Source organism: Dermacentor andersoni, chromosome 8 (genome assembly GCF_023375885.2).
Source record: "Dermacentor andersoni chromosome 8, qqDerAnde1_hic_scaffold, whole genome shotgun sequence".
NCBI lineage: Eukaryota > Metazoa > Arthropoda > Arachnida > Ixodida > Ixodidae > Dermacentor > Dermacentor andersoni.
Genome location: NC_092821.1, coordinates 145,816,284 through 145,841,594, shown reverse-complemented (window position 1 = coordinate 145,841,594; position 25,311 = coordinate 145,816,284). Strand labels below are relative to the sequence as shown.

Genomic DNA, 25,311 nt, shown 5'->3' with positions numbered 1-25,311 from the left:
ACGCATCTGCGCAAGCTCAGGAATGCCACATGTCAGTCGGGTACATGTGCCGGTACATGAGAGATAATTGTTAAGGCACTTAATCTCTTCCTTATGTAAAGTAATTGAAGGCTGACTCACGCACGCACTTCCACCATTATAGATATGCCATGCCTCTACCATAAGATGCGCATCTTCATTCTTATTACCACTTCTCTACTCTTGTGTCCTGTCTGCACGCCTCACCTCTTTTTTGCATAATGAATCCTTACCAACTAGCTCAGCTTTCTGTCATTCTATTTGAACATGTTGGCGCTCTTCACCACATGCTAGCCGAGTCTGACCTCCAGAGCAAGAAGCAGAAATATTAGACTACTTGAAGCAATGAAAGAAGAAAAAAAGAAGTATTGCGTTCATTTATTTTGCCATTTTGTGAGTTCAACCAAATCTTGTAGTCCCACGAGGGTCGAATTAACAGAAGTTGACTGTTATTGCATTATATCTTGCTCTAATGTTATATTAATTGTGCTGTGCAATGCACTCATTTTTGGTTGTGTATGCGAGCAGTGAAAGTCTCACTGGCCTTCGTAGCTTGCCTGCTATGTGCGAAACGGAGTATAGATGTCATCGAGAGTTTGATGGAAGCCCATCTGGTCAGGATGAAACATGACAAAGAAAGACATACACTAAGACCAAGTAAAACTTCTGAAAAAAAAAATCTAGGTTTCAGATTCCATACGGAAGCCTTGTGAATGGAAGCCTTCCGTACGGAAGGCTTGCTTCTGCTTCCATATGGAAGGCTTCCGTTCACAAGGCTTACTTATGTATTGTGAACAAGGCTTCTAGAAAGTTTTGCTTGGTCAGTGTACATCTTTCTTTGTCACACAGTATAGACAGATATATAGATATTCGCAGATAGATAAATTTTGGATGGTATCCAACTTTAGAGGTTGAAAACAGTATGGCTTCAGCCACTCTGTTTCACTTATATATGAGGGTCGTCCAACTCAATCCGGGGCTTTTCTTTCCCGGTTTAAATGCACGTCTAGGCTGGAGGTTTTGTATGCAGTAGAAAATGGCACCTGTGTTGTGTTACTGGTAGACGGCGCTCATTTCCTCACAATTCTGGATAGACTGTTATTCAAGATGGCGGACAACAGTGTTAACATCTACGTCGAACAGCGTGTTGTGATGAAGTTTTTAGTGAACAAGGGCGTAAAGCCTGCTGAAATTTACAGAAGACTTCAGGCTCAGTTGACACTCAGTTGCAGTAAGACATTTGAATGGTGTAAGCGTTTCAAAGATGGCCATATCTCTATTACTGGCAATCCCGATCGTGGTGGATCACAGCCCACAATAGTCATTCCTGAGAACATTCAGCGTGTGGAGAAGCTGATCGTGGACAATCGTCGCATAACCTGTCGTGAAATTGCAAGGGTGTGTAATCTGTTGTTAGGAACAGTGAACACAATAATTCATGATCATTTGCTGTTCCGAAAAATGAGTGCACGCTGGGTCCCAAAACAGCTGTCTGCTTTTGACAGACAGAGACGAGTTCAAGTCTGTAGAGAACTGAAGGAACGCTATGAAATGGAAGGCCAGGATTTTCTGAATCGCATCATGACATGTGACGAAATATGGGTTCACCATTTCACCCCAGAATCTAAAAGAGCATCGATGCAGTGAAAACATATGGAATCACCACCTCCCAAGAAATTTCGAACAGCTGCGTCTGCTGGTAAAATGATGGGAAGTGTATTATTCTGGGATAAACAGGAAATCATTCACGTTGATTTTTTACCCCATGGTGTCACTATCAATTGTGAGTATTACTGCCATGTTCTGCGTGATGTGCACAAGAGTTTACGGAAGAAACGTCCGAGTTTGATCATAAAGGGTGTGGTCTTTTTGCAAGACAATGCACCCGACCGCATACCACTCAATGCACACTCCAAACAATCCAGGAACTTGGCTGGCAGATATTACCACACACCTCCCTACAATCCTGACTTAGCAACAAGTGGTTTCCACCTGTTTGGGCTCCTGAAGGAATTCCTTGAAGGAAAACATTTCAACACTGATGATGAAGTGAAGAATGGTGTCCTACAATGGTTACATTGTAATAATACATTTTGCTATGCCGAAGCATTCCAGGCATTTGTTAAATGCTGGGATAAGTGTATAACTGTACCTGAAGGTTATGTGGAAAAATAAGTCCACTTCCCGCACTTTGAAATTTCTTCTTCTATTTGTTTAAAAAAAAAAAAAAGTCCCGAATTGACTTGAACCACCCTCATAGAAAGCTGAAGAAAAGAAGAATATAAAGAAATGGACACTTTAGCACGTACAACCACTAACATGCACAAAAGGGCAAGAAAAAGATGAAATATCAGCAACAAATGCAAGTCGCTGCGTAAAATAATCCCTAGCATCATGAGCACATGCCCGTACTAATAATGAAGTCTTGCACTGCGCTGAAAGATGTTCTTTTAAGGCCGCAAACTTGAACAAGTCCAAATACTGTCTCAAGTGACAGTGGTGATTGCTCAGAGTCCCAGGTTTGTATTGTGGTTCATTATGTAAGAAAGTGGTGAGGCGCGCAGACAGGACACAAGAGAGAGAAGTGGACAACACGAACGCCGACTATCAACTATCAACTTGTACCCGACTTACACATGGTGATACCATTCCTGAGCTTGCGCAGATGAGTTTTGTGTCTTCTTTCTTTTTTCACCTCAGTGCTCCCTTCAGTTGATAGTCGGCGTTCGTGTTGTCCACTTCTCTCTCTTGTGTCCTGTCTGCACGCCTCACCTCATTTTTGCATAAGGAATCCTTAGCAACTAGCTCAGCTTTCTGTCGTTCTAAGCTTGTATTGTGGCTGCTGCCTTTGCCTAGCACTTAGGCGGCAGTCCAGAAACTAGTGGGCTAGGCTCTCGTCCGTTACACTGCACACACATGATGCAGAGCTTGCACAATGTATTAAAAAAGAATCCTTTGTGCAGCTCACACTAAAGTAGTATGGAGGGGCTTTTGGCCACACCAAAGCGGAAGCGGTGAAACGAGGTTTTCACGCTTCACGCTATCTTCACATTCATACACAGAATTTCAGTACGTGGCCTACGCTATACAAAATTGACCTTTTGGCCTGTTCATCGAACCATGTTGGAAGTGATCTTCCTGCTGAGAGTTTTCGTAGTATTAGGGGACGTACAGTCTGCAACAAAAGCTTATGGGGCGTGGGACTTGTGAGAAAGTTGAATTGCTGTGAAGCCTAGGTACAGCACAGCCTTGAATTCAGTTTTGACGTGCAGTAGCCTTTGTGACTTAAACAGTGATTCACATAATTGGAAGCCTTAGCAGAGCCATGCATCCAGTTATCTTTTGTGCCTGACTGCAGTTGACTGAATCTGTGCAAGCTCTGCAGTGTTTTCTGTCACGTCAATGCATTTCAAGCAGATTGTGAAAAGCCAGTGGACTTCACGACTGCGTTATCCACTCTTCTCTCTCGCTGTGACCTTTTCTTACATGCTATCACCTCTGCAAGGTTTTGTCGCTAGCTGTAGTTTGCTCACTGTACTGCTCCAAAGTTACGGTTGCCGTGCATTATAAACTGCAAAGCGTTGCGATGTAGAATATCGCCCTTTGTTAATACCAAGAAGCTAACTGCAAATTTAGCCCTTCACTACTCTTACTAGACACCTCAATGAAGCACAGGAAATTGATTTCTCCAGTGCTCTTTTTTTTTGCATTGAGCATTTGTGAGCTTTGGACGAGTTGTTTATGTTTTCGCACAGTCAAAAAAAATTTTTTTTCTGCAGGAATTCAGGCACTTGCAAGCACTGGAAATTTGTATTGAGTGCGTCACAGCTGCAGCAGAAGAAAGAAAGCGTGCAGCACAAAGGCAAGTTTGTACAAGCTCAGGATGGCAACTTTTTACTTCTGCTTTTCATCTGCTGAACTTTGAGCTTGACTGAACTGGCCAACGATGACAGGGATTGCCGGCTTGGCTTTGGCTCTGCAGTGGCTTGGGACGGTGACTGCGGCTCTGGTTGCGTTGGTGCTGGTCCTTGCGACAGTTTGGCAGTGACCTTGGACGCAGCGCCCTCCGGAGCAGTGAGCCTTCTTCTTTGCTTCTCTGTAAGCAGCACCTCCATGCCCTTGGTTTTCTTAAAGTGTGGGTCGGTCGGGTCGATATTGTAATGATGAGAGTCGTACAATGCTGAGAACCTCGGATCAGCCAGGTCCACCTGAAATGAGAATTATTTGCATTAATTAATTTGTAAGTGTGTTGGAAAATGTGAAATTTCGAATATCCATTGAATAGTCATTGCTGTTCAATTCATACTTGATTTCAGAATTTACTATTTGAAGTTGTTGATACTATTCGTTCCATTCAAATATATAAGGGACAACTATAAGACTATATGTACTATAATATATACTATACCTTATAACTAGACTATATTATAACTATGAGGGACAACAAAAGAGCCTAAAAGGAGAAAGACTGATGCCACTGGAGCCTTTTCCAAATAATTCGGCTGCAGGAGAACCGCGGTCGGTCCTAGATGAATCGGGTCCCGAATGAATTCATGGGGATCACCTCTTCACAGTAGCTTAATAGGCATGCCTGCTGTCTGCAAATTTGTTTCAGTTTATGAAAGCAGTTTATTATTTGTCCAATTTCCCATGTTTTGGTTCCTTAAAGATAGTGCTGTTAGCATTGAACTGAGCTGCTCCTACGAGCGTTACATTTGACTACGTTTGGTTGGTGACGGGCTGTTTCTCTGTTTACATCACCGACACCATTATGGTGCACCAGACACGACCACCTTTCCTTTCTTTCTCATTTACAAGCATCTCAGGTGAGCTGCCATCCAGCTGTACATGGCATCAGGTGTCTGAAATAACGCAAATGAGCATTTACTTAAAAAATTTTTTTTTTATTTGGCTGTGTCTGTTGGAACCGGAAATATTCTGTATTCAATTTGATATTCTAAAGTCTTTTTTTTCTCAAACATATTCATATTCGATAGAACTAAAGAATTTCGTTATTTGAACCACCCTATTTCTTCGAACAGTACTACCAGCCTGAGTGCCAGGCTTTAGGCCGTGTAGCATGTGACACTGAATACTAAAAGCAGTATAATGATAACAGATCACAAGCCACGAATGAAATAGAGAACAATCATAGTATCTCTTCAAGCAAACAGAAAAACAAAGCATGAAACAACATCATACTAAATTACGCACATGTAAAGAGAAACTAGGATGTCTTCAACAACTATCGCGTGAAGAAGTAATGCCAGCACTTTGAAGTATTGCTGGCAATAAGGTATTCCCACTTCCCTACTGTGATGTCAAAAAAAAATGCATGTCTACATTAATTTGCTATAGGGTGAAAAAAATTGTGTTGGCCTTTGGTTGATAGAACATACTTAACTCTGTCTTGTTCCAGTTGATTATTATACCAGTAAAATACTATTAACTGGCCGAAGCTTAAGCATAGACTCCTGCTTTCATGGCACCACAGATGTAGTCTGATGGTAATAAATTACGTGACTGTAATGCGTAGGGTAGGTAACTAATTTTCTAAAAGTTGCAGAATGGGCGCCATGAGACAGAAAGCGAAGTTGAGGACGGTAGAGCATTAGGTGGTGGGATGAAATGAGAAAATTTGCAGGCATAAGATGGGGTCAGTTGGTGTAAGACATGGGTACTTGAGATTGCTGGGAAAGGCGTCCATTGCTGGGAAAGGCCCCATCACCTCGATTTCGTGCGATTTTAAAGCAAAGTTTTCTTTGTGGCACCCAACAGGTTTTGATGCTGCATCTATAGGACCGTGTAGGAATCGGTCCACTGTTAGCGTCGTCCCGCTGCAGGCGACCCTGTCAGCCAAGAAGACAGTCTGGATGTGAAAGCTTTGCAGGCTTAGCTCCCTACCATTGATACGAAGACATCATCAACAAGGCATAAGACCATACTGGTCACCGATGCTGAAACTTAACAAAATGAAATTTTCTTCTGTCATTGAAACTCATTTTTTCTGATTTCCCGATAATCCAGAAATGTTTACAGCCTTTTCCATGTAACAAAAATTGGTTGGCGACTGACTTATTTGCATGAAAGGCCGAATTTCAGTATAGTTAAATTTCAATATAATGAAGTCAAGTTCAAATTCAGCGATCTTCGTTATATCGATGTTTAACTGTAATACGAAACAATGACACATAGTAAGAATTTGTGCTTAGCACTTGTGCAAATTCTCACTTCCCGCGTGGCATGGCAAGGGGACTGGCGCTTGCGCTGACGGTTCGATTTGCGAGCGAACGAAGGTGGCCAGATTACGGGTACTCCTGAAGTAGCGCCATAACCAGTCAATACTCTCAAATACTGAAGCATTCACTTTATTTAGTTGGATATTCCTTCTTGTGCAAGTTCCGTCTTGGTTAGATATTCCGTCTTGCTGAACATTCAGTCTCGGATATTCAGGCTGCGAACTGCTAAAGGGCACAGGAGCGGTGCTCTTTTTTTTCACAGGAAAGAGACTTACTCAATGATATCCTGAGGTAGACAGCACCAGCCGGTCGCATCAACTGGATCATCTTAAGAGGCAAACATCACTTGCACAAGAAATTGTGGTGTGGAATTAGCTAATCAACAAATTTTCATTAATTAACCTTGTGTGAGCAGAGTACATGGAACCAATGAGCTAGATTTTTTTCATAATTACAACCATAATAACTATGTAATTTGATTCACCTTAGGGCACGTGTCCCAAATGCAAAACTGAAAATGAGCAGTAATGATGTCGCATCGACTTAGCAGAAATCCTGTGCTTTGCATGGACATGTTGCACCACCTGGTGACACTTCAGTGCAGCCTAAAATAACGCACGATAGCTAGTTGGCAAGGGTGCCGGGAAAAAAGGGGGTACCTGGGTATCAGTAAAATGGTATCAGAGAATGGTATCAGTAAAAGGGGCAAAGAACTTCCCACCAGTGTTGCACGCACGCATGGCAAGACTGCAAGGCACCGCATACCTGGAAGTCGTCGCCATCGGCCTTTCCTTCCTTCTGGGCTGCTTTTCTCTCGGCCTTCCTCTTGCGTTTCTTGTTGCTGCCCGCCTGGTTCTCTTCCAGCAGCTTCTTGAGGCTGAAGTGGTGCTTGCCGTCGTCCTCTTCGTCCATGAGAAGCAGCTCGAGCTCCGCCTGCGTTTTTCGGACAGAGATAGGAATAAACATGAAAGGGAAAGAAGAAAATAAATAAAGCAGAAACAATCGAGGGTAACTGTCAAAATAAAGTGACAGTGTCCTGACAGATCTGCACACTGAAGTTGCAATAGACAGATCTCGCCACGTTCTGAGCATGTGTGTGGCAAACCTGCCGGCGCCACGATGACAGTAGTCCTGGCCGGTTTTCCTCTGTACTTGGGTTTTATCGACAGCACTGAGAGGAATGCCGAGGAGACTGTCATTGTGGATTTGTTAGCAGAGAACCTTGGGAGGAATTCAGATCGTGTCTTTTTCTCAACCTTGTGCTCGCTGCAGGAGTTTTTTATTCTCACCGCTCTGCTTTTTGATCTCGAGGGCTAAGCGTGTTTGTCACGGTAAAAATGTGACACGCTTCTTACCACAGATGTCCTTCGTCCCACCAAGGACTACCATTACCGGCAGGCTTTGTGGCGACTATGGCATAGTGAAACTCACTGTGAGATCAGTCTATTGTTTTTCCTCGGTCTTTAGCAATTCTTTGCAAAAGACTCTGTAGAGCAATGAATGAGTCTAGCTGGTGCGACACTGTAGTAATGTACGCATGTAGAATAAATAAATAAATAAATAAATAAAAGTAAATATACTATATATGAAAGAGCACGCACGTACACAAGTGCAGACTAACAACTGTTGGATCGTTCACAAATCCCCCGTGTGTGAACGTACAGTTGGTAATCTCTGCTTGCATACTTTTTTTGCTTTCGTGTCTTTTTGCCATTCTAGTACTCAGTGCAGTTCTTTCGACGCGTACGTGTTATAAGCGTGTACGATTGACCGCAGGAACACGGGACAAGCACCAACTTCCAACCCGCTCCATTTTCCGTTCCATTGGTTGTACACACTGTATTAACATATACATAATCATGTCAAATCAACTGGCCTGCCAGCAAATGCTTACGAAGAACGCGTTCACATATCACTTTGCAATAATCAAGCTGCTTTGCATATCAAGCTGCTTCCTAAAAAGGGCACAAGTCAGATGTGCGATGGTGTACGCCTATATAGCGTCAGTAGCATTAGACCTCGAAGGTAACCCCTTATGCTCACCTTGCTTCTTGTGGTCTCTTCGTCCTCTGCCTTGTCTTCCGCGTTGGATCGCTTCTTTTTCTTTTTGCTTCTAGCACTTTCTTTCGACGCTGCGTGGTTCAAAGCGTAAAGATAGGGAAAAAAACAACAACAAAAAAAAACAAGGTTGACATTACCTTGAGGTCTTCGTGAAAAAATACTAAAAGGTGATGACAGGACACGTGCACTTCCGACATTATACCAGATTATCTGTTTCAGTAGAAACACGCTTAATTAGGATCTCCTATGGCAGATATTGCAATTACGTTATGTCAGCTCAGTTACTTGAAGAGGCAAGCACACTACCTGCAAGACTAACTACAGGGTGACGTTAGCTAATAAATTTAATACCTGTGCAATTAATCACCTTAGTATGTCAATTAAATCAAACGAAGCCACATTCATTTACAGTTGAAACTCAATTCCACAAAGTGATGACCACGCTCTAATTATTTCGTTAAATTGGGAAGTTCGTAAAATCGAGAAAGAAATTTTTCATCCTTATAAATCTATAATTGTAGCGTAGCAACATGCAAAAGCTACAGCGGCATTGTACTGCCGCTAATGCAGCCATCTGTCGCATAAACCATGAAATAACGAAAGCAACCACCGCTGCCTCTACCAAGGCGGTGCCGAGTTGGCTGTTCTGTATATGAGTGTGGCGTGCAGTTTCGTGAAAATAAAGCTAGGGACGTGACCATGGCACCTAGATGTTTTAACACGATAGCTTTAGAGCGCACAGTCGAAGCAGAACCCCTCTGTATCAGAATTAGAAAGAAATCACTGCTTTTTGTACTCATTTTGACAGGAAAAACTTTGTTAAATCGAGTTAGGCCAAGTTTGTCTTGGTAATTCGGGTTGATGACAACATTGAACCCTATGGGCACCTGCCTGGGAATGTAAATTTCTTCGTTAGATTGGAAACTTCGTAAAATCAGGTTTCGTCAGATCTAGTTTTAACTGCAGCAGAAATCGTATGCTTAGTGCTAGCTTTGAGACATGCGTCCCCAAAATCTTTGAAACGCAATGATGTCCCAGGTAGAACTTATCAACAGTCTTTGTTACGCAGCGCTGATAAGGGTTAATAAAAATTAATAAAGTTCTTCTCCTATCGGCACATTAACTGGAGGGTGGGCTTCAGCTGCTGTTAAAGTGCAGACTAAACTTGGTTTGCTATTGGAGGAAGCTTCAGCTCGGGCCCAACTCCGGCGCGGCCTAGTCAAATACATGTAAAACACAAAAACGTTTTTCTGAGATAACCCCTCGACCGATTTTAATGAAATGTGTTGCATTTGAGAGAGAAAGTTGAATTATAGTGACTGTTGGAAGCGGAATTTCGATTTAGGGCCTGAATTTTGCTAAAAAGATTTGCAAAAATTTGAAAGTTCGAAAAAGAAATAGAAGCACGAAGTTTACAAATTAATAGCTCTGCATCAAGAACAGATATAGCGGTTCTGTAAATGGCATCCATTAGGCCATTCAAAGCGAACAACTTTTTATGTGTCAATTTATACCTTACGTGAATTTGTTATGTTGTGTACAAGGGTTCTGCAAAAGCTGTATTTCCGTATTACTAAATTCCTTGAGATTCATGTGCAACATATTCATTTTGTCCACTTTATATGTACAATTAGATGCAATTAAGATAACTGTGATACAATTTTTCATTGCTGAGTTACACAGTTGTGAATCTGATAGTTTCGTTTTCTGAAAATTTTCTATTTTTGCAACATTTTCTTGAAAAATTGACGACCTAAATAAAAAATTTGAGACCAACAGCCACTAGATTGTAAGTTTTTCTTTTAAATGCAATAGACCTCGCCAAACTTGGTGCAATGGTTGCCGAGAAAAACGAATTCTCCTTTTACAAGTATTTAGATAGGAGCGCTCGAGCTAAAGCTTCCTCTTAAGGGCATGCAAATTGAAATTTCAAACACGAATGAAATGATAATTCTGCTTTCAATCAAACTATATTCTGACTGGATATAGAACAGTCAAAACGATCACTAACATGAAAAAATGGCCCAGATTCATTTACCAGCCACTTCCAAGTGCCAGTCATAAGTCAACTAGGAAAAGTGTACTAGTCCTTCCTGTTTAGGCCCATCTGTGAGCCGATCTGTCGGATGAATTAAAAATAGCATTGCTCAAGTAAAAAAAAAAAAAAGTCAGATCCTTTCTGTTTGTGTCTATCAACCAAGCTTTGACCTCAAATGGTAGGGTGCTGCACCTTCGTTGACCAGAACTCACGTGGCGACGGTGCGTTTGTCTTGAAGAAATCGTCGCCGAGGTCCACGTCAGAGGGGAGCTCATCGTCCGAGAAAGCCTGCTCTGACTGGCTGCCCTCACCACTGTCTTGTTCTCTCCCATCTGCACCAGGGTCCTCTGCCTCGGTGCCCTGTCACACCAAAAGACGCAATGTCGGTGATTTAGAAAACAGTGACACGCCTCACACAACCGCACAAATTACTGTTTACTCAATTACAATGTGCTCTTTACTATAATGTGCACCTGACTATCATGGCCAGAAATGGAAAATGCACTGCTCTTGACAGGTAACTTGCCGGATTTTTATGGCAGGAGACAAGATAATAATCTCTTCTGACATTGAAAAAGAAAAGTTGCTGTGTCTGCGTGGTAGTAGATTCAGTATCACTCCTTACTGCTGTCGGAGACCTCATTATCACCATCCACAAGCCATAACTTCTCATATTCGGTGCTGTCTATCACATTCTAGATAACAATGCATTTCTTAAATGCACTGCCTGACGATGGCCCTCCTACTGCAGCTCCTACCAATCCGCATGGCTGTAGCCGATGTGTGGGTAGGATTGGCTTACAGCAATGTTGAAGCCCAATAACGATAGCTCGTCACTACTGCTGTTCTGGTCTCGCGCTCAATTCAAGAACACACACCAATTTCTTTGTACTATATATATTGCCAAAAAGAAAGAAAAACGAATCTGTGCATTAGAATCGAGCAAATACAGTATTTTTTGGCATGTAGAGCCAAACACCTTAACAGACCTAGCAACTCCTAGTCAGCAGCGCCAAATGACGTTGCAGCAGGATTCAGTATCAGCCAGTCAAAGTTCCCTTTCCTCAGCTCCATCAGCAGCTGTTGTGCAGAGAAGCTGAGCACACGCTCTTTGCACCCTCAGTGAATTTCTAAGGAGTGTATTCTGCAGACGTTGACGGTAGACAAGGTGGCAGCGGTTACAAGGCCCGAGTAGCCATTGTAACAGCTGCAGGGATGCGAATGATGATGAACGACACATGTTCAGAAAGCAGTGATAAGAAGGCACTCGCATTAACGAGCACCTGTGTTGCCAAGAATGTTGGCACTCCGACGTCCTTTCAAGAGGCGAAGTGGTTGGACATTTTACAGGTGCATTGTCCATCAGAAACAGCGCGCAATAGTGTGTCGGAAAAGAGAACAGGGTTCCCCCATGGATATTCTGGTTCATTTATGAAGGGCACTATGTATGGAGCATACTATGGAGCATCATGCTCAGTCTATGGAGCACGACCATCTAATTTGCTTCCCCTACCGACATTTTGCTCCGTTTATGGAGGGTACTATCTATGGAGCATACTATGGAGCATCATGCTCCATAGTATACTCCACAGATAGATGGAGCACGACCATCTAGTTTGCTAAAACCTGCCTTGCGGGCTTCAGCCGCTGAGTGAGTTGCCAGGAGGGGTCACTGCAGAGGTGAAAGCAGGCGCAGCGTTTCGCTCACAGTGGAAATGTCAAAGGCACATAGTCAACTAGGGCCACCGCATTGCTGATCAATGAGAAAGCGGGAAGTTGGAATGTCAAGGTGACTGGTTCAGAAACTTCCAGAGGCAAAACGGAAGTCGTTACAGCCAGTGAATGTCATGACAGCAGCATTAGGGGCCATAATGCTTGTTCAGAATACAGCCAGTATTACTGAATACAGTACAACAAAGTACACCAATACGGAATGCCAGAATATAGCCATTACAGAATACATGCCTTGTACCACATTTAAATTGACCGCTGCACATCTAAGATCCGAGTTTTATTAGTAATGAAAACCTCTTCCTCTTAACAGAGACAAGCAAGAAACCTAAGAGCTCCTCACCTTCTTGTTAAGGCTTCGCTTGAGTTTTCGCTTCTCTTTGCGTTTCTCCAAGAACTCCTGGAATGGCGTCTTGCCCTCGGGTTGCTCTTGTTTCTTCTTGACCAGGTCTCCAACCTGCTTGCTGAGACCTAGGTACGTAAACATGGGAACACTAAGTGGTGAAGGGCAGAGAAGCAGACGACGTGCTGAATATGCATCTTTTATCATCGTCAGCAATTGAAGGCACTGCAAGATCCCGCCCTAAGTCTACAAATTGTCTCTGCTGTCTTCAACAGGATTTTCATTCAACGACATCTATAAATAACAATGGAATGTGAACAGGAACCCATATAGAGGTTACAGACATCATTCTAGAGTGCAGCTCTCGGGCGCCCGTTCCTGCGTTGAGCGTCAGTGTTCCTCGTAACCCAGTGAATCAGCACAGCGAAGGATGAAAGGATGAACATGGAGCGCAGCGGATGACGAAAGACGGCAACAGGAAAGAGAGCGCAAGGAGGAAAGAGGAGGAAGAGGGTGCAGCCGTACCATGAGGTGGAAAGCGGAGGAGGGTATGGCGAAAGCGTGACAAGAAAAGCGTAGTGGTGTGCAAGACGGGCTCTACGGCGGCTGCTGTGAACCAAGCCCACATGTCACCCACGCGCTGCCTCTCGTGATCTGCCGATTAGCAAATGCCCGTGGTGCGGCGACACCCCAACGTTACCGCACATCACGTGGATGTGCCCAAACAGACCGACACATATAAATTCCGCACAATTAAATACGCAACACTTTAACAGGCAGTGGGAGGTGCGGCTTGCGAACGAGGGTGAGGAAAGCCAAATGGCTCTCCTAGAAGAAGACCAGCGAGCAGCTCACGCCAGTGGAGCCCTGGTCTAGGGGCCCCAACCACGGGACCTCAAATTTTACTTTATTCTATAAAACTTCTCTCTTTCCTGATTAGGGAGGCAGTTGCACCACACTTTGCTCTGTTTGCAACGTGCCGCACGCGACGGATTGTCCGCGCTAGCCAATAATTGTGAAATGAAAACGTCTGTACAGCGACGCTCAAATTTCGCATTAGGGGGCACTGTAATTGTCAGTGAATTTTCTTCTGGTCGTGTCTTCTTCCTCACACCACATGCACAGTCACTCATAATGAACTGAAATGAGGAATTTGACAAAGAGTGCTAATTGGCTAACCGAGACTATCTGGTTCACAGCCCGTGTGGCCTAGTGCCGTTGGAAGTTGACTGCACACTTTTAATATGCGATAACCCAAATACGCAAGTGAGTGTCATGTTTCGCTCTGGTGGCATCATATTCTGGTGTCGCCCACCTGCTCAACCTTATTTTGGTTTCCTGTCACTGTCTTAAAACAACATACAAAAGGAAAACGACAAAGCACGTCTCAGACCACCAGGGGCCCCACCAGCTTGATGTGCATCGGTGCTTCATACTGCAACGATTCGTGCAACGTATTGCATTACGTAGATGTCAATTACAGCTGAGTCTACCAAGTCATTTAGTTGCTTTGGGACTTACGATTTCCTCTTCAGTATGTTTTCTATCTCACGTTTTTTTTTACAGAACATATGAACAAGGTTATACATCTAACTTCAGTTAGTTGAACTCTGATGGGATGACGAAATTGATCGAAATATCCCGTGGGTTGAATTAAACTAGATGCAAAAAAAAAAAAAGAAATACAACAAAGAATGTTAGGACACACCGCTGGTTTATTTGTCAGTATTTGCCCGTTTCTAACATTCCCTCGAACCAATCGTGTGCCTGCTTATGGTGTGTCAAAAGTAGAAAAATAACATGCAGTTAAAGCTCCCAAACAAAGTAGAGATCTAACGGGCACCCAATATTTTAGTAAGAAATATATGTGTTGCACCGTGGCAGCCGGTTGCCTAAAGTCAGCTTTGCCGCAGTACTGCCGTATTATGCAGTAAGCACACAACCACCATGAAGGCGGTTATCAGCCCAATTTTATTGGGGAGGGTGGGGGGGAGGCGTGCATTAAAATCAGATAAATACCATGATCAGACATCGTAAGCTACTGCTTTCGCTTGAAAATCTTCCTAGGGCAGGCCAAAAATAGGCGTTTTCGACATGAGGTGATGTGTGTTTAATGCATTCACTGTCCCCTAAGCTCTCCTGATACACAGGCTGCCAGTAACGGGGTTGCTATTGGGGTCACCATGGGAGCCGGGTGTTACACTGGCTGGTTAAGTTCAAGTTATGTGGCAAAGGCCAACTTTAGAATTGAAGCAGTGAAAGTTTGGGCCCGTAAAAGTGCATAGGATCACATTAACTGAAGTATCGAATTAACCGGAGACAAACAAACGGAAGCCTACTGTACTGCAATTACATACATAGAATAGTGGTAACAAACTAACCAGGGTTCCATGTAACCTCCATTTCCACATCGTCATCGTTGTCATCTGGTTTCTTTTCTCCATCATCAAGGCTCTTCAGCAGGTCACGGTACTTCTGGATCTGGGCTTCCATTGAGGACTTCTTCTTCACTTCCTTCACATCAGTACCTGATAACACAGTGCACACACAACGATACTCTGCAATTGCCACTCATTTGAAGCAACAGGGACGATAAACTTGAAGCAAAGTAAATAAAGCCATGATATTGTATTCTTCCTTTGACAATGTGGTAGTGCACAATCTTAAGCACACGAAGTTGAGACTGCACTCAAACTTTGTCACAATGAATTAACATCCGAGGCAAAGAAGTGTTTGTGTCTAATTTCTGTCACGAAAATGGGCAAAGGCATTTGTGCACATAATGAGCAACTCATCTCATTTGGAAAATGCTCGACTGTGATCAATATTAGTGAATAAACACAGCAGAACAGAAGGCGCCATTGTAATTGCTTGTTATGAATGGTTTCTGACCATTCTTTCTTTCCCTCTAAATACTTAATCAAACAGCTATTTCACAAATGAGTATAAAAATATGGCACACAAACTAAGCCAAATAGTTAGCTAGAACCTTTAGGTGGAATGTCCTGTGTGTTTTTGGGTTACTTACACACAGGATGCACCAATTAATCGAACCTCCTTCGAGAGCACTGTCCATTCGTTCGCTTGCCTTCACCGGGTCAACCGGGATCTCACCTTGTCCCTGATCGACCTCTCCTTCGCTTTCGGAGGATGACGAAGCTAGGTACACCTTGAGGTCGTCGTGGTCACCATCCTCCTTGAAGGCTCGTTGCATGGCTTCCGTGCGACGGGGGTCATCCTCGTCCCAAGTCAGCTGCACGTTGACCGACTGGAGTGCGGAGGTCACGAAGTTCAACGGCGTGTAGCTCTGGGGATCGGGAACACTGTCAGCAACACTGGTCGGCTCCTGAAAAACGAACGGATGCGACAGTGTAGTCATTCCGGGAATTCGGCTTCATAGTGCAACAGGGGGTGTCAACCAAAGTTACAGTTTGAGCACCGTAATGCACTCAGAAGATACGAGAGAAGGAGACATTACTGAAGTCATTATATAATGCAAAAGATTAGTTCTAGTAACACGTGTGTCGGCATGCCATCATATTCATTCATTGTGGATAAGATAACATTTATTCTTGGGGCGAGAAATGCCAGGGGGCCTTTTGACGACTGTAGGCGAATGTCGATGTGGAATGAATCCTTTCTTGACTATGCACTTGGGTTCTTGAGAGCCTTTTCTTTTACCCTTGCCCAATATGTCTTGTTTGAACAGGCTGATATTAGTGCCTTTTATCTGGATTGACATGTTAAATCACACAATGATAGCATGATAGAAAATATGGCGCTTTTAACATGTGACACGGCAGACGGGACATGGAGACGCAAGTGCATACGTTCACTTCTTTCAGTTATGTCCTGTGCGTTAGTGCCACATTTCTCGCCAAACTTCCACACCAACTGGCCCAGCCATTATGATGAGAGTGATGAGGTAACGACAATCATGCGAGACATTAATTGTCAACCAGACAGGTTAGATTCACCTCATCGAACGTCATGTCATCGGGGACAAACCGCAGGTCCAGGCAGGTCCCACTGCTCTCGTACTCGCGACCGTCCAGCTCCCGGTAGAGGTGGTCGGCCGTCTCGGCCGAATCGCACTCGGCTATGGCATAGTAGTAGCGCAGCCGGTTCAGCTGGTACTGGCGCAGTGCTTCCCTGCAAAGCAACCAGTGCAGAACGTGCTGGTCGTCAACTCCCCACCCTCTGCTTTTTGTCGAGTATTCTCATCGCGTTGGCTCCTCATGTGAGAGCCAGTCAATCTTTGCAGGCACGGTCTCTGAAAGGGCAAGTCTCTGGAAGGGTAAGCCACAAGCCCTTGAAAGGGTAAGTCACGGTCTCCGAAAGGACCAGTCTCTGGAAAGGTGAAATCACATTCCTTGAAAGGAACAAGAAGGAGGGGAACCAAGGGGCTCGTTATTTTGCTAGGCACAACTACATGAAGCTAACAGTAAGGCTAAGGAAAGTGTAGGGGAAATCAACTTTGGGTTTTGATGGAGATGAATTGATAAAGTACAGGGAAATGAAACTGGACAAAAAGCAGCCTGTTGCAGTCTGCATTATGCATGTAGCACTCAACTGATTGAGCTACGATGACGGTTGTTCTCCCGGGACTTTCGAGGTTATATGTGTATGCGTACAAGATCTGGCTCAGCTAGTGACAGCCATTGCTATTCATAGCCCCTGCAGTGGATATAGAACATTCTTTTAACCACCAGTGTCAAACCCTTGAAAGAGTCGTAGCTCGTGTAAGGGTAATTTGCAGTCACTGAAAGGGTTTACCATGGGCTCTGGAAGGGTAAGTCACGGTCCTTGGAAGGGTAAGTCATGGACGAAAAGAAATGCTGGCATCGATTTGGGTGTAGCCACAGAGTAACCAACGTGGGTTTCTTCGAAAAGAAAGCTTCAAAGACAAAATTTGTTTGTTCTTTGCACAGATCCCAGTATCATGCTCGAACCATTTCGTAGGTTTCTCACAAACACCACTTATCATATGGTGCACATATTGAGCAGCTCTAGACCATTTTTGTTGTTCCCCACAACCTTCCTTGCACCACACGAAAAGAAAAGCGAGACCTTGTAAACAGTGCATATAAAGCATACAGGGTTACACCCTGTCACAGCTTGGAGTGACAGAAGTAACCGAAGCGTTTCAGCATATTAGAACATTATCAGAAAAGACAGCTGTATCAGCGAAGCATCGTTAGCTCTCTTAAACAAAGATAATGCAGTACCACCACAGCTCTTGCTTGTGTTTGGCATGCTACACCAGCATTTGTGTAATTTGCCTTAATGCTACTGTCACTATTTTGCCACGTGTTCCTGCTTTGCTCACTGCGACTTGGTTTCGATAGTACATTAGTATACCTGTCAACTCTTCGAAAATTTTCGTAGAGTTTACGAATTTCGGCTTGTTCTACGATTTCACTGCTTCGGCAAGCTTTATGAAAAAAAATAATCTCGTTCTGTGGGAAAGTTTATTCTCATTGGTCTCATACGCTTGGAAATCTTCTGCTTGTGAAACAACACTGCAGCACCTGTTTCGAGCAGATTTAACCAGACCACTTTCCTGAGCAGGCGAAATTGCCAGCAGCAATGCTGCCAAAAATGTCACTGTGATGTGAAAACACATTGCCTGATAGTTTGTGCTGCTCCAAGTTTGCTTGTGTCCTGCGTCTAAAGGTAAATCATCGCTATAAATTGTGTATGTATCCAATTATCATATATATCACTATCAAATGGTATGACCATTACGATAGTAACCATTTAAGAGACGGTAAAAGTAAAGGAATACCGGAGAAAAAGGCATGATGTTTGAATGCATGACTGTTTGATCGAGTGAGGGGACTTTCCTATGTGCTTTTTGTAGGAAAAAAATAGCAAGCGTCCATGGTCTGTTTGCTTCCCCTGTCCCAGTATGTTTTTGCTACTTTATCTCCGACCGTGACAGTGACCGACTGGTCTACACTTTTATACTACCAAAGATGTTCAGTCGTGAGTACAGTGCATATCTTATCAGCTCCCACCTCTTGTCGTGCCGCCTACAAAACAGTTGCGCACCATCACCACAGTACCGCACCTCTTTGTTCTGGCGTCGAGTTCCTCGTTGTCACCACTACTCTTCAGCACTTGTTTGCCGCTACGGGCTGCCTCGACCAGCTCTGCGGGGCCTTTCACTTGCTCGACGGCCATCCGCTCTTTTCCAAACTCGGATGGGTAGATGCTGACCCGCCGCACAATGCCGCCGGGGGGCTTGAACGAGTCGAGTAGCATGAACAGGTCATGGGCACGCAGCTTGTCCCAATCCAGGTTACACAGCGCCAACCGGCGGCTGATGTCGTCCGACTTGGGGGCGTCGCGGTCCAGCTCACCCCAGGCCACGTCCCCTTCGGCTTCCAACTCGTCTTCTGCACAGGAGACGACACACTTAAAGGGATGCTCTACAGAAACACCAAGTTAGTTCAGCCTGGTGAAGCTTTCTTCAGCTTGCATTTATTGTGTGGACTCAAGGCATCCTAAGAAGTGAGGAGGACAAAAAACTATTTTAACAGAAGCTGAACTGCACAGGACTGCTCGCGTTGCCGTCACAGTGTTTGTAAAACCTTTATGTAATGAACATGAATATACTGAATTATCAGATATAACAAAGTAAAAATAGAATATTACTTGCTGATATCTGCATGTAGCGAACATATGCATATAACAAATATTGGATATAACAAAGGCATTCTTGTGCCTGATGCTACTTTGCTATAATGAAGTCTGACTGTAGTATTTGTTTATATGCTTATTTTAACAGGAGCATGGGCACAACAGAAAGAACTCTAATGCCCATGTCGGTATTACATCAGTGTTGGTATCGATGAGTGGCGGTAAAAACATTTTCGAATGTATATTCAGCTGTCAGCCAGAACGCGAGCTATATTTTGATGAAAAAAGGACCGTACGTCCTTGCTCGTAGACAGTTGTGTACAAGAGGTCACGTTGCATAGTTGCAACAAGACGCAAAGAAAAAAGAAACACGATCGCACAATCCAGTTGATGCGCAAAGTGACGAGCATGCAACAAAAGCGATGATTCGCGAAAACCATTCCTTGTTACAAGTATGCAGCGCAACATTACATCTATGACCAAGAGCCAACCGGCCTTCGCGCAATGTTTAGTTGGCAGACAGTCCCTGCTTGGTGAGAGTACGGCAGTGCATTTAGCGACATTCTATTACCAACACCAACAAAACGTTCGAAAACACAAGGGGACAACCAGCAGTGGTGCTAGCTAACAATGTTAACTATGAAAGCTCCTGAACCTGTTAGCTTGCATCATATCACACTTCAATGTGTTTTTGATTTGTACACATGCTCTGCTCTCCCTAGTGGTGCCATGTTCTCTCTTTCCCTTTACTATTTATCCTCCCCTCTTCCCCTCGCAAACTGGATATGGTGACCTGGATGACCTCCCTGCGTTTCACTTCTTTCTTCTCTCTTTGGTATCGGCAAAGAACCAATATTTCGGGGAGGCTAGAACATGCTAGAACAGTGTTCCCGTGTGAGTGCTAGAGTTGAGTGTCAGATGAGAGGGACTGAGAAAACTACCTTCGCTGCTTTCGTCTTCCTCGGAGCTTGTCTCGACGTTGCCGATGCCTCGAGCCGGATCCCTCTCGGGCTCCTCAGGTTCATCGGAGCTTGCCTGAGATTCGCTATCTGCAAAAAAAGAACATAATTATATTTTTTTCAAGCTTAGCTAATGTACAGAACGCACTGAATATGCATATATGCTCTGTTTGCGTGAAGTGGCACAAGTGCTTTGTTTTTTCTTCGCTTGAATTTTGTGCCATGCATTCTACATTTTCTTTATTGTTATGCTTGGCTTTCTGAAAACCTTGTAGCAACTTGCGTCTAATGTCCTTTCCCATTTTTCACACGGTAATAGATACATATGCTCAGTTGTGCATACTGCTTTTTTGTTGTTGCCTTACGCCGTGTGATATTTTGTTTTAACCCTTTACTGCACAATTTTTTGCTTCCTCAAAATATTATTCATGGAGTTGTAGGGAAGCATAACAGTACCTGTACTCCCATGGAAACTTAATTTAGCGAATTTCTGTGGTTTCAGTTTGCAGAAAAAGAGTATGTTTCATGCAACAATGTGCAAATAAAGAAGAAGTTGAAAGTGAAAGATAGATTTAGTGTGATTCATACTCAGCTGCTTAGTTGCACGTGGCAATCATTGGTGCACCTATGGTTTAGTGCGGAACAAAAAGAAGCACTTGGACATGCTTGTGCAGCACAGGTGGTTCCCACACTTCGTGCAGTACGTCATGCAGATTCCCGTGCAGCCAGGAAACAATGCAGTGTTTTCGGGTTATTGTCAAAATGTAGAACATCGAAGCACAGACGTAAAGCTGTGCCCGTGACGACGTGACACGGCAACGTGCGGAGGCACAGCGTACTTTTGAAAAGAAAAAAGGAAACTCGACCAGAGAACATCTTGTCCACATATTGAATCGAAGCGGACTTACACTCGTGGCTGTCGTGACTAATTGAATAGCCACTGGCTTAACTATCAGGACGAATTGCTGGGCCATACCAGCGTTTCGGAGCCATTTCACTTTTCCGAAGAAAATAAACCATGTACACGATGTTGCATTTCTGCAACATAGCAACGTTCTGTCGCCAGGAACAAACTATTCCAAAATGACAATATTTTTTTGAAGCTACAGAGTCAGAAGGATGTGGAGCATATCGTAAGAATTTTTTTTTTGCGCTTTGTCTTATGGAGAAATACATTTACAATTTGCAAAACTTACCTATATCACTGCTCGCGGGTGTGCGCAGCCTCCGCCACGTTTGTTTTGGTAGAAGATGCGAAGGATTAGCACAGATTGCAGCAAAAGGTGGCGTGTTTTACAGACCAATGTTGCGGATATGCAACGACGTGTGCAGGCAGCTCCAAACTGACTTTGCTTCGGTTTTTGACGCCGTTCATCAGAATGTTGCGTAAATGCAACAAGGTGCAGTAAAGGGTTAAAGGGCTAGACAACAGCTCAGAACATGAATCGAGATAACCCTGCTGATGGAATGAGTCCCTACCGTAGTGGCTAAAATGAGCTATTTTTTTCTCATTAAATGTGGATTTATATCTTTAATCCATCACTAAAAGTCGAAAAAAATGACCTTTGGTGCCCCACACAGCAAAAACATGAAGTTGCATACGAGGTCCCACCACGTGACCCTCTACTAGTGTATGTGGTTCCTAGTTTTTCCCCGACTTACTATGTGCATATAAGCCTTCGTTCGTAGTGAGCAGAAAAGCGGTGCTGCCTTTGCCTTCATTTTCGTTGAGTTGGCTCGTCTATCAACAGAACAACGACAATGGGGGCCAGCCAGCCATGACGTAGGCGTGTACTTGAGGAAAAATGCAGTACAAATATAAGAAATATCTGTACAACAATGCGAACTTATTGCACCAGCTTTTTATTTTAGAAGGTGGTCGGAAAGGTCGAAATGTAAGTGGTTAACCACAGTTGCACTCATTCCTATAAAAGCAGAACGATGGACGGCTTTCACAATTTGCGAGGCGGGCTATCAACATCGCTCTCAGTCCTCAGCATTACTGGAGGAGCAACTCTTACTTTTTTAGAGGCTGCTCAGATAGAAAAATTCTTACTAAATATCCAAGCGCTTTTGAATGTAACCGCTGCAGACGTAAACACTACCGAGGGTGAGCTTTGCGTCGCGCCACAGAAAACTAGGTCCTTAAAAGTCGGTTGTTGGTCCCTTTAATATATCCCAAGTTTTTATTCTTTCGGTGTCTTTTCAATGCATCTGATTTATTTGACACTATGATATTTGCTGATAGTTGTGCATATTGTAGTTTCTTTCTTTTTCTTTTTTTAATATCTTCATGGTATGTGGTCCTTCCTGTTCGGGCCCCGATTTGAGTCTGCAGTATTGTAAATAAACAAAAGCGGACGTGATGACAATGATTATTATTATTCCTTGTTTAATGGTACAAACCCACTGTGGGGGATAGGCACCGAATCACGTGGTATTATGATACAAACAAGAATAAAAATGATCAAAGATGTGAAAGAAAACGATCATAAATGAAATGAAATAGTGTGTAACAAGGTAGACAGCCCCGCACAAACAGGTAGAGTAAAACGAACTTACAGATAGCTAATGTTAAAAGTAAATGGTGGCGGCAAAGGTTAAGTTAGCGTTGCTAACACAACCTTACCTTCGTCCTCGTCTTCGGTATCATCCGCCGCTTCCGAATTTTCTTCGTCTTCTCCCGTTCCATCATCACCTTCCGCAGACGTCGCTTGCGCATCGACGCGCTTCGATTTCGGTTTGACGGTGCTGTCATCGCCTGCAGCGTTTTCACCGCCCTCGGGGAGCTCGTCTTCGTCGTCGTTTTCCGACTCGGACGACTCGACGGCGTAGTACTTCTTCAGGTCCTCCGTGGTCGTGCTGTGAATGGGGCGACCCCGTTTGTCCATGACGTACTTGAGCTTAAAGCGCTTGTCGTCGAACATGGCAGTGAAGCGGTTGTCGATCTTGACTTTCCGCTGCGATCGCGGCACGCCGCGGAAGCGCGGGTCCGTGGCGATGTGCTTGAAGCGCTCATCTTCGATTCTGCGCCCCTTCTGCTTCATGTTCGCGAGGACGAAGCTTCACAGTGACACTCACGTGGGTGGGAAGACACTCTGGCGAAACGAAAGTGCGCTAAGCGGACTTCGTCGCCGATCGTATCGCAGCAGAAGCGTGACGGTCGTTGCAGAGTGTGTGAATGGGCACAGCACCGAAATAAACGATCAATCAAATCAATTCCGGTTCCACAGAGTGCGTGGAAACGACTTCAATCAGTGAAGCACCAACTGCTCTACGCGTCACGGCACCGTCCACTGCACGCACTATGGAGGCAGCCATCTTGACAGCTTTTTTTTTTTATGCGGAGCTTCCGTTGCTCATTAATCAAACTTAAAGATAAATTAAACTGAATTAAAGACAAACAACTTATAAGTATTTTATTATAATTTAATTCGTATTTCTAAATTTTTGAAGTAGTTTAAGTTTTAATAAATGTCATCTAGCAAGTGCACTTTAACATAGCCTTCAAGATTTGGCAATGCGTTGAAGGTCTCGGAGGTCAAAATTGACGAACATGCGGAGCAGCTGCTAGCTAAATAAAATGAATATCAGTTTTACCAGTCGTAGCTCTTTTGTACTGCGAGGTTAGCTTCTCCTAATGTTTATCAGAAGTTGCTCCGGACGATGCCAAGAAATGGGTGTGCGGCTGGCAATACATAAACAACAAATTTTGGCAGAGGAGGTTTACAGAACAGTGTTTCGATTAAACTCAGCAAGCCTAATAAAAGCCACCTATAAAGTATAATTTTAAACTATAAAGTGCTAATGAAACATCAATTGCTTATAATAAAACATTTCTTAAATATTTACGACAGCAGGAAGCGCCTGGCCTGCTAGCTCAGTCGGTTAGAGCGTCGTGCTAATAACGCGAAGGTCGTAGGTTCGATCCCTGCGCAGGCCACATTTTTTTTTTTTTTTTCATTTAAAACAACGTTATTTTTTCCTTTCTTTCTTGAGGTTTGCTCACATCATATCAATTTGATCAAGTCGTTCATGTCAACCGACGCGTGAAGTACATTTCGTTCGGCATGTTAAGCCTCCGTTGAATTTCCGAACATTGCTCTATGCTTCCGCGTCAGAGCATAGTTATAGAAAGACAAAAAACAAAAAAAAAAAACAAACAAACAAACAAACAAACAAAAAAGAACTGTACAAAAATGTATGCTTCAGAATCCGTGTGAGACTTTTCAGCAAGCGATGAGGGCCACTAAACGCTTAATCTGCATTGATTGCTTTGCTTGCCAGAACATGCATGATCCTTCATGTTCGTTCGGGATACAGAAGGGCATCCCGACACATATGGCATTTACCATGGTGCTATGGGGAGGGGGGGGGGGAGTTGGGGGGGGGACAAAAGAATAGACTGTGTTTTTAGCGTCCCAGCCAACTAATAAGGTAAAAAAATGGGCAGAAGCCATCTAGTACGTTGATTGCCAATGTAAGCGGATAGCGGAACACTTCTCGAAAAAAAAAAAAAAAAGATATATCAGCTTCATTGTGCTTGACGGCGTCTATTTGTTGCAGGGGGGATATTTTGTTAGTGCTCAGTGTAAAACACTTCAACCTTAGAAGGTTATAATGGTGTACAAAACGCCCTTGGCACAACCTTATTTTTAAAGTTCTCTTGTGTAACTCTGGGGTGAGATATATGTTGCGCATATTTCGTAGGTGACATCTTATAAGGGTGTGAGAGTGTTTTTTTCTTGTGGCAAAGCTGATGATGGCATTGGAAGATAATTTCAGCGGATCTGTCTTTAAGACAATGCCCAGTTAACAGTTATATGTTGCTCACAAAAACAAAAAAGCGTGCAGAATGGGTTTCGCACGCATGTCTGCATATGGCCGTTGTGCAAAACACACAGCTGCCCGCCGTTCCATTCGGTGCCCTCGAATGTGCGGCTATAAATACCGATTGGATGGTCTTTACTACGTCTTCCATAGTGTTGAGAAGCGAGCGGCAAATTTTGCTATCTGTAATCTGTTTTCCAGCGCGCGAAGAGGATTAATTACTGCAATTGTCATCTGTCTGGCTGGTGTCATGTGCGTGCTTTTAACGCAGTCACAATGTTATAAATAGGCGATTCTCATGGCGAGATAGCGCAAGTGCAAATTTCGTCCCGTAGTACTGTCGATTTCCTTTGTATTCGTGCAGGTTTGATACTTCGTGATCATGTCGTATTGCAGTCTTATTCTTTCTTTGAGGGCGTAATTTTGTACTCACGCCCTCAAATATCG

General features: G+C 43.7%; 1 protein-coding gene and 1 non-coding gene across 2 annotated transcripts; one reads left to right on the top strand and one right to left on the bottom strand.

Annotated features, from left to right (window-relative positions):
- Positions 1-3,885: 3,885 nt before the first annotated feature.
- Positions 3,886-23,675, bottom strand: LOC126528918 (ESF1 homolog). The gene is made up of 11 exons (XM_050176497.3): positions 22,664-23,675; positions 20,017-20,124; positions 18,504-18,831; positions 16,408-16,582; positions 15,545-15,776; positions 14,812-14,958; positions 12,431-12,558; positions 10,569-10,716; positions 8,301-8,389; positions 7,023-7,190; positions 3,886-4,226 (listed from the first exon to the last, which is right to left on the bottom strand). Exons 1-11 carry the CDS (start codon positions 23,079-23,081, stop codon positions 3,897-3,899), a joined length of 2,271 nt encoding a protein of 756 aa, XP_050032454.2. The 5' UTR covers positions 23,082-23,675; the 3' UTR covers positions 3,886-3,896.
- A 228-nt stretch (positions 23,676-23,903) lies between these two features.
- TRNAI-AAU (transfer RNA isoleucine (anticodon AAU)) lies at positions 23,904-23,977 on the top strand. Its single transcript has one exon. It is a non-coding gene; the product is annotated as a tRNA-Ile (tRNA).
- The last annotated feature ends 1,334 nt before the right edge of the window (positions 23,978-25,311 follow it).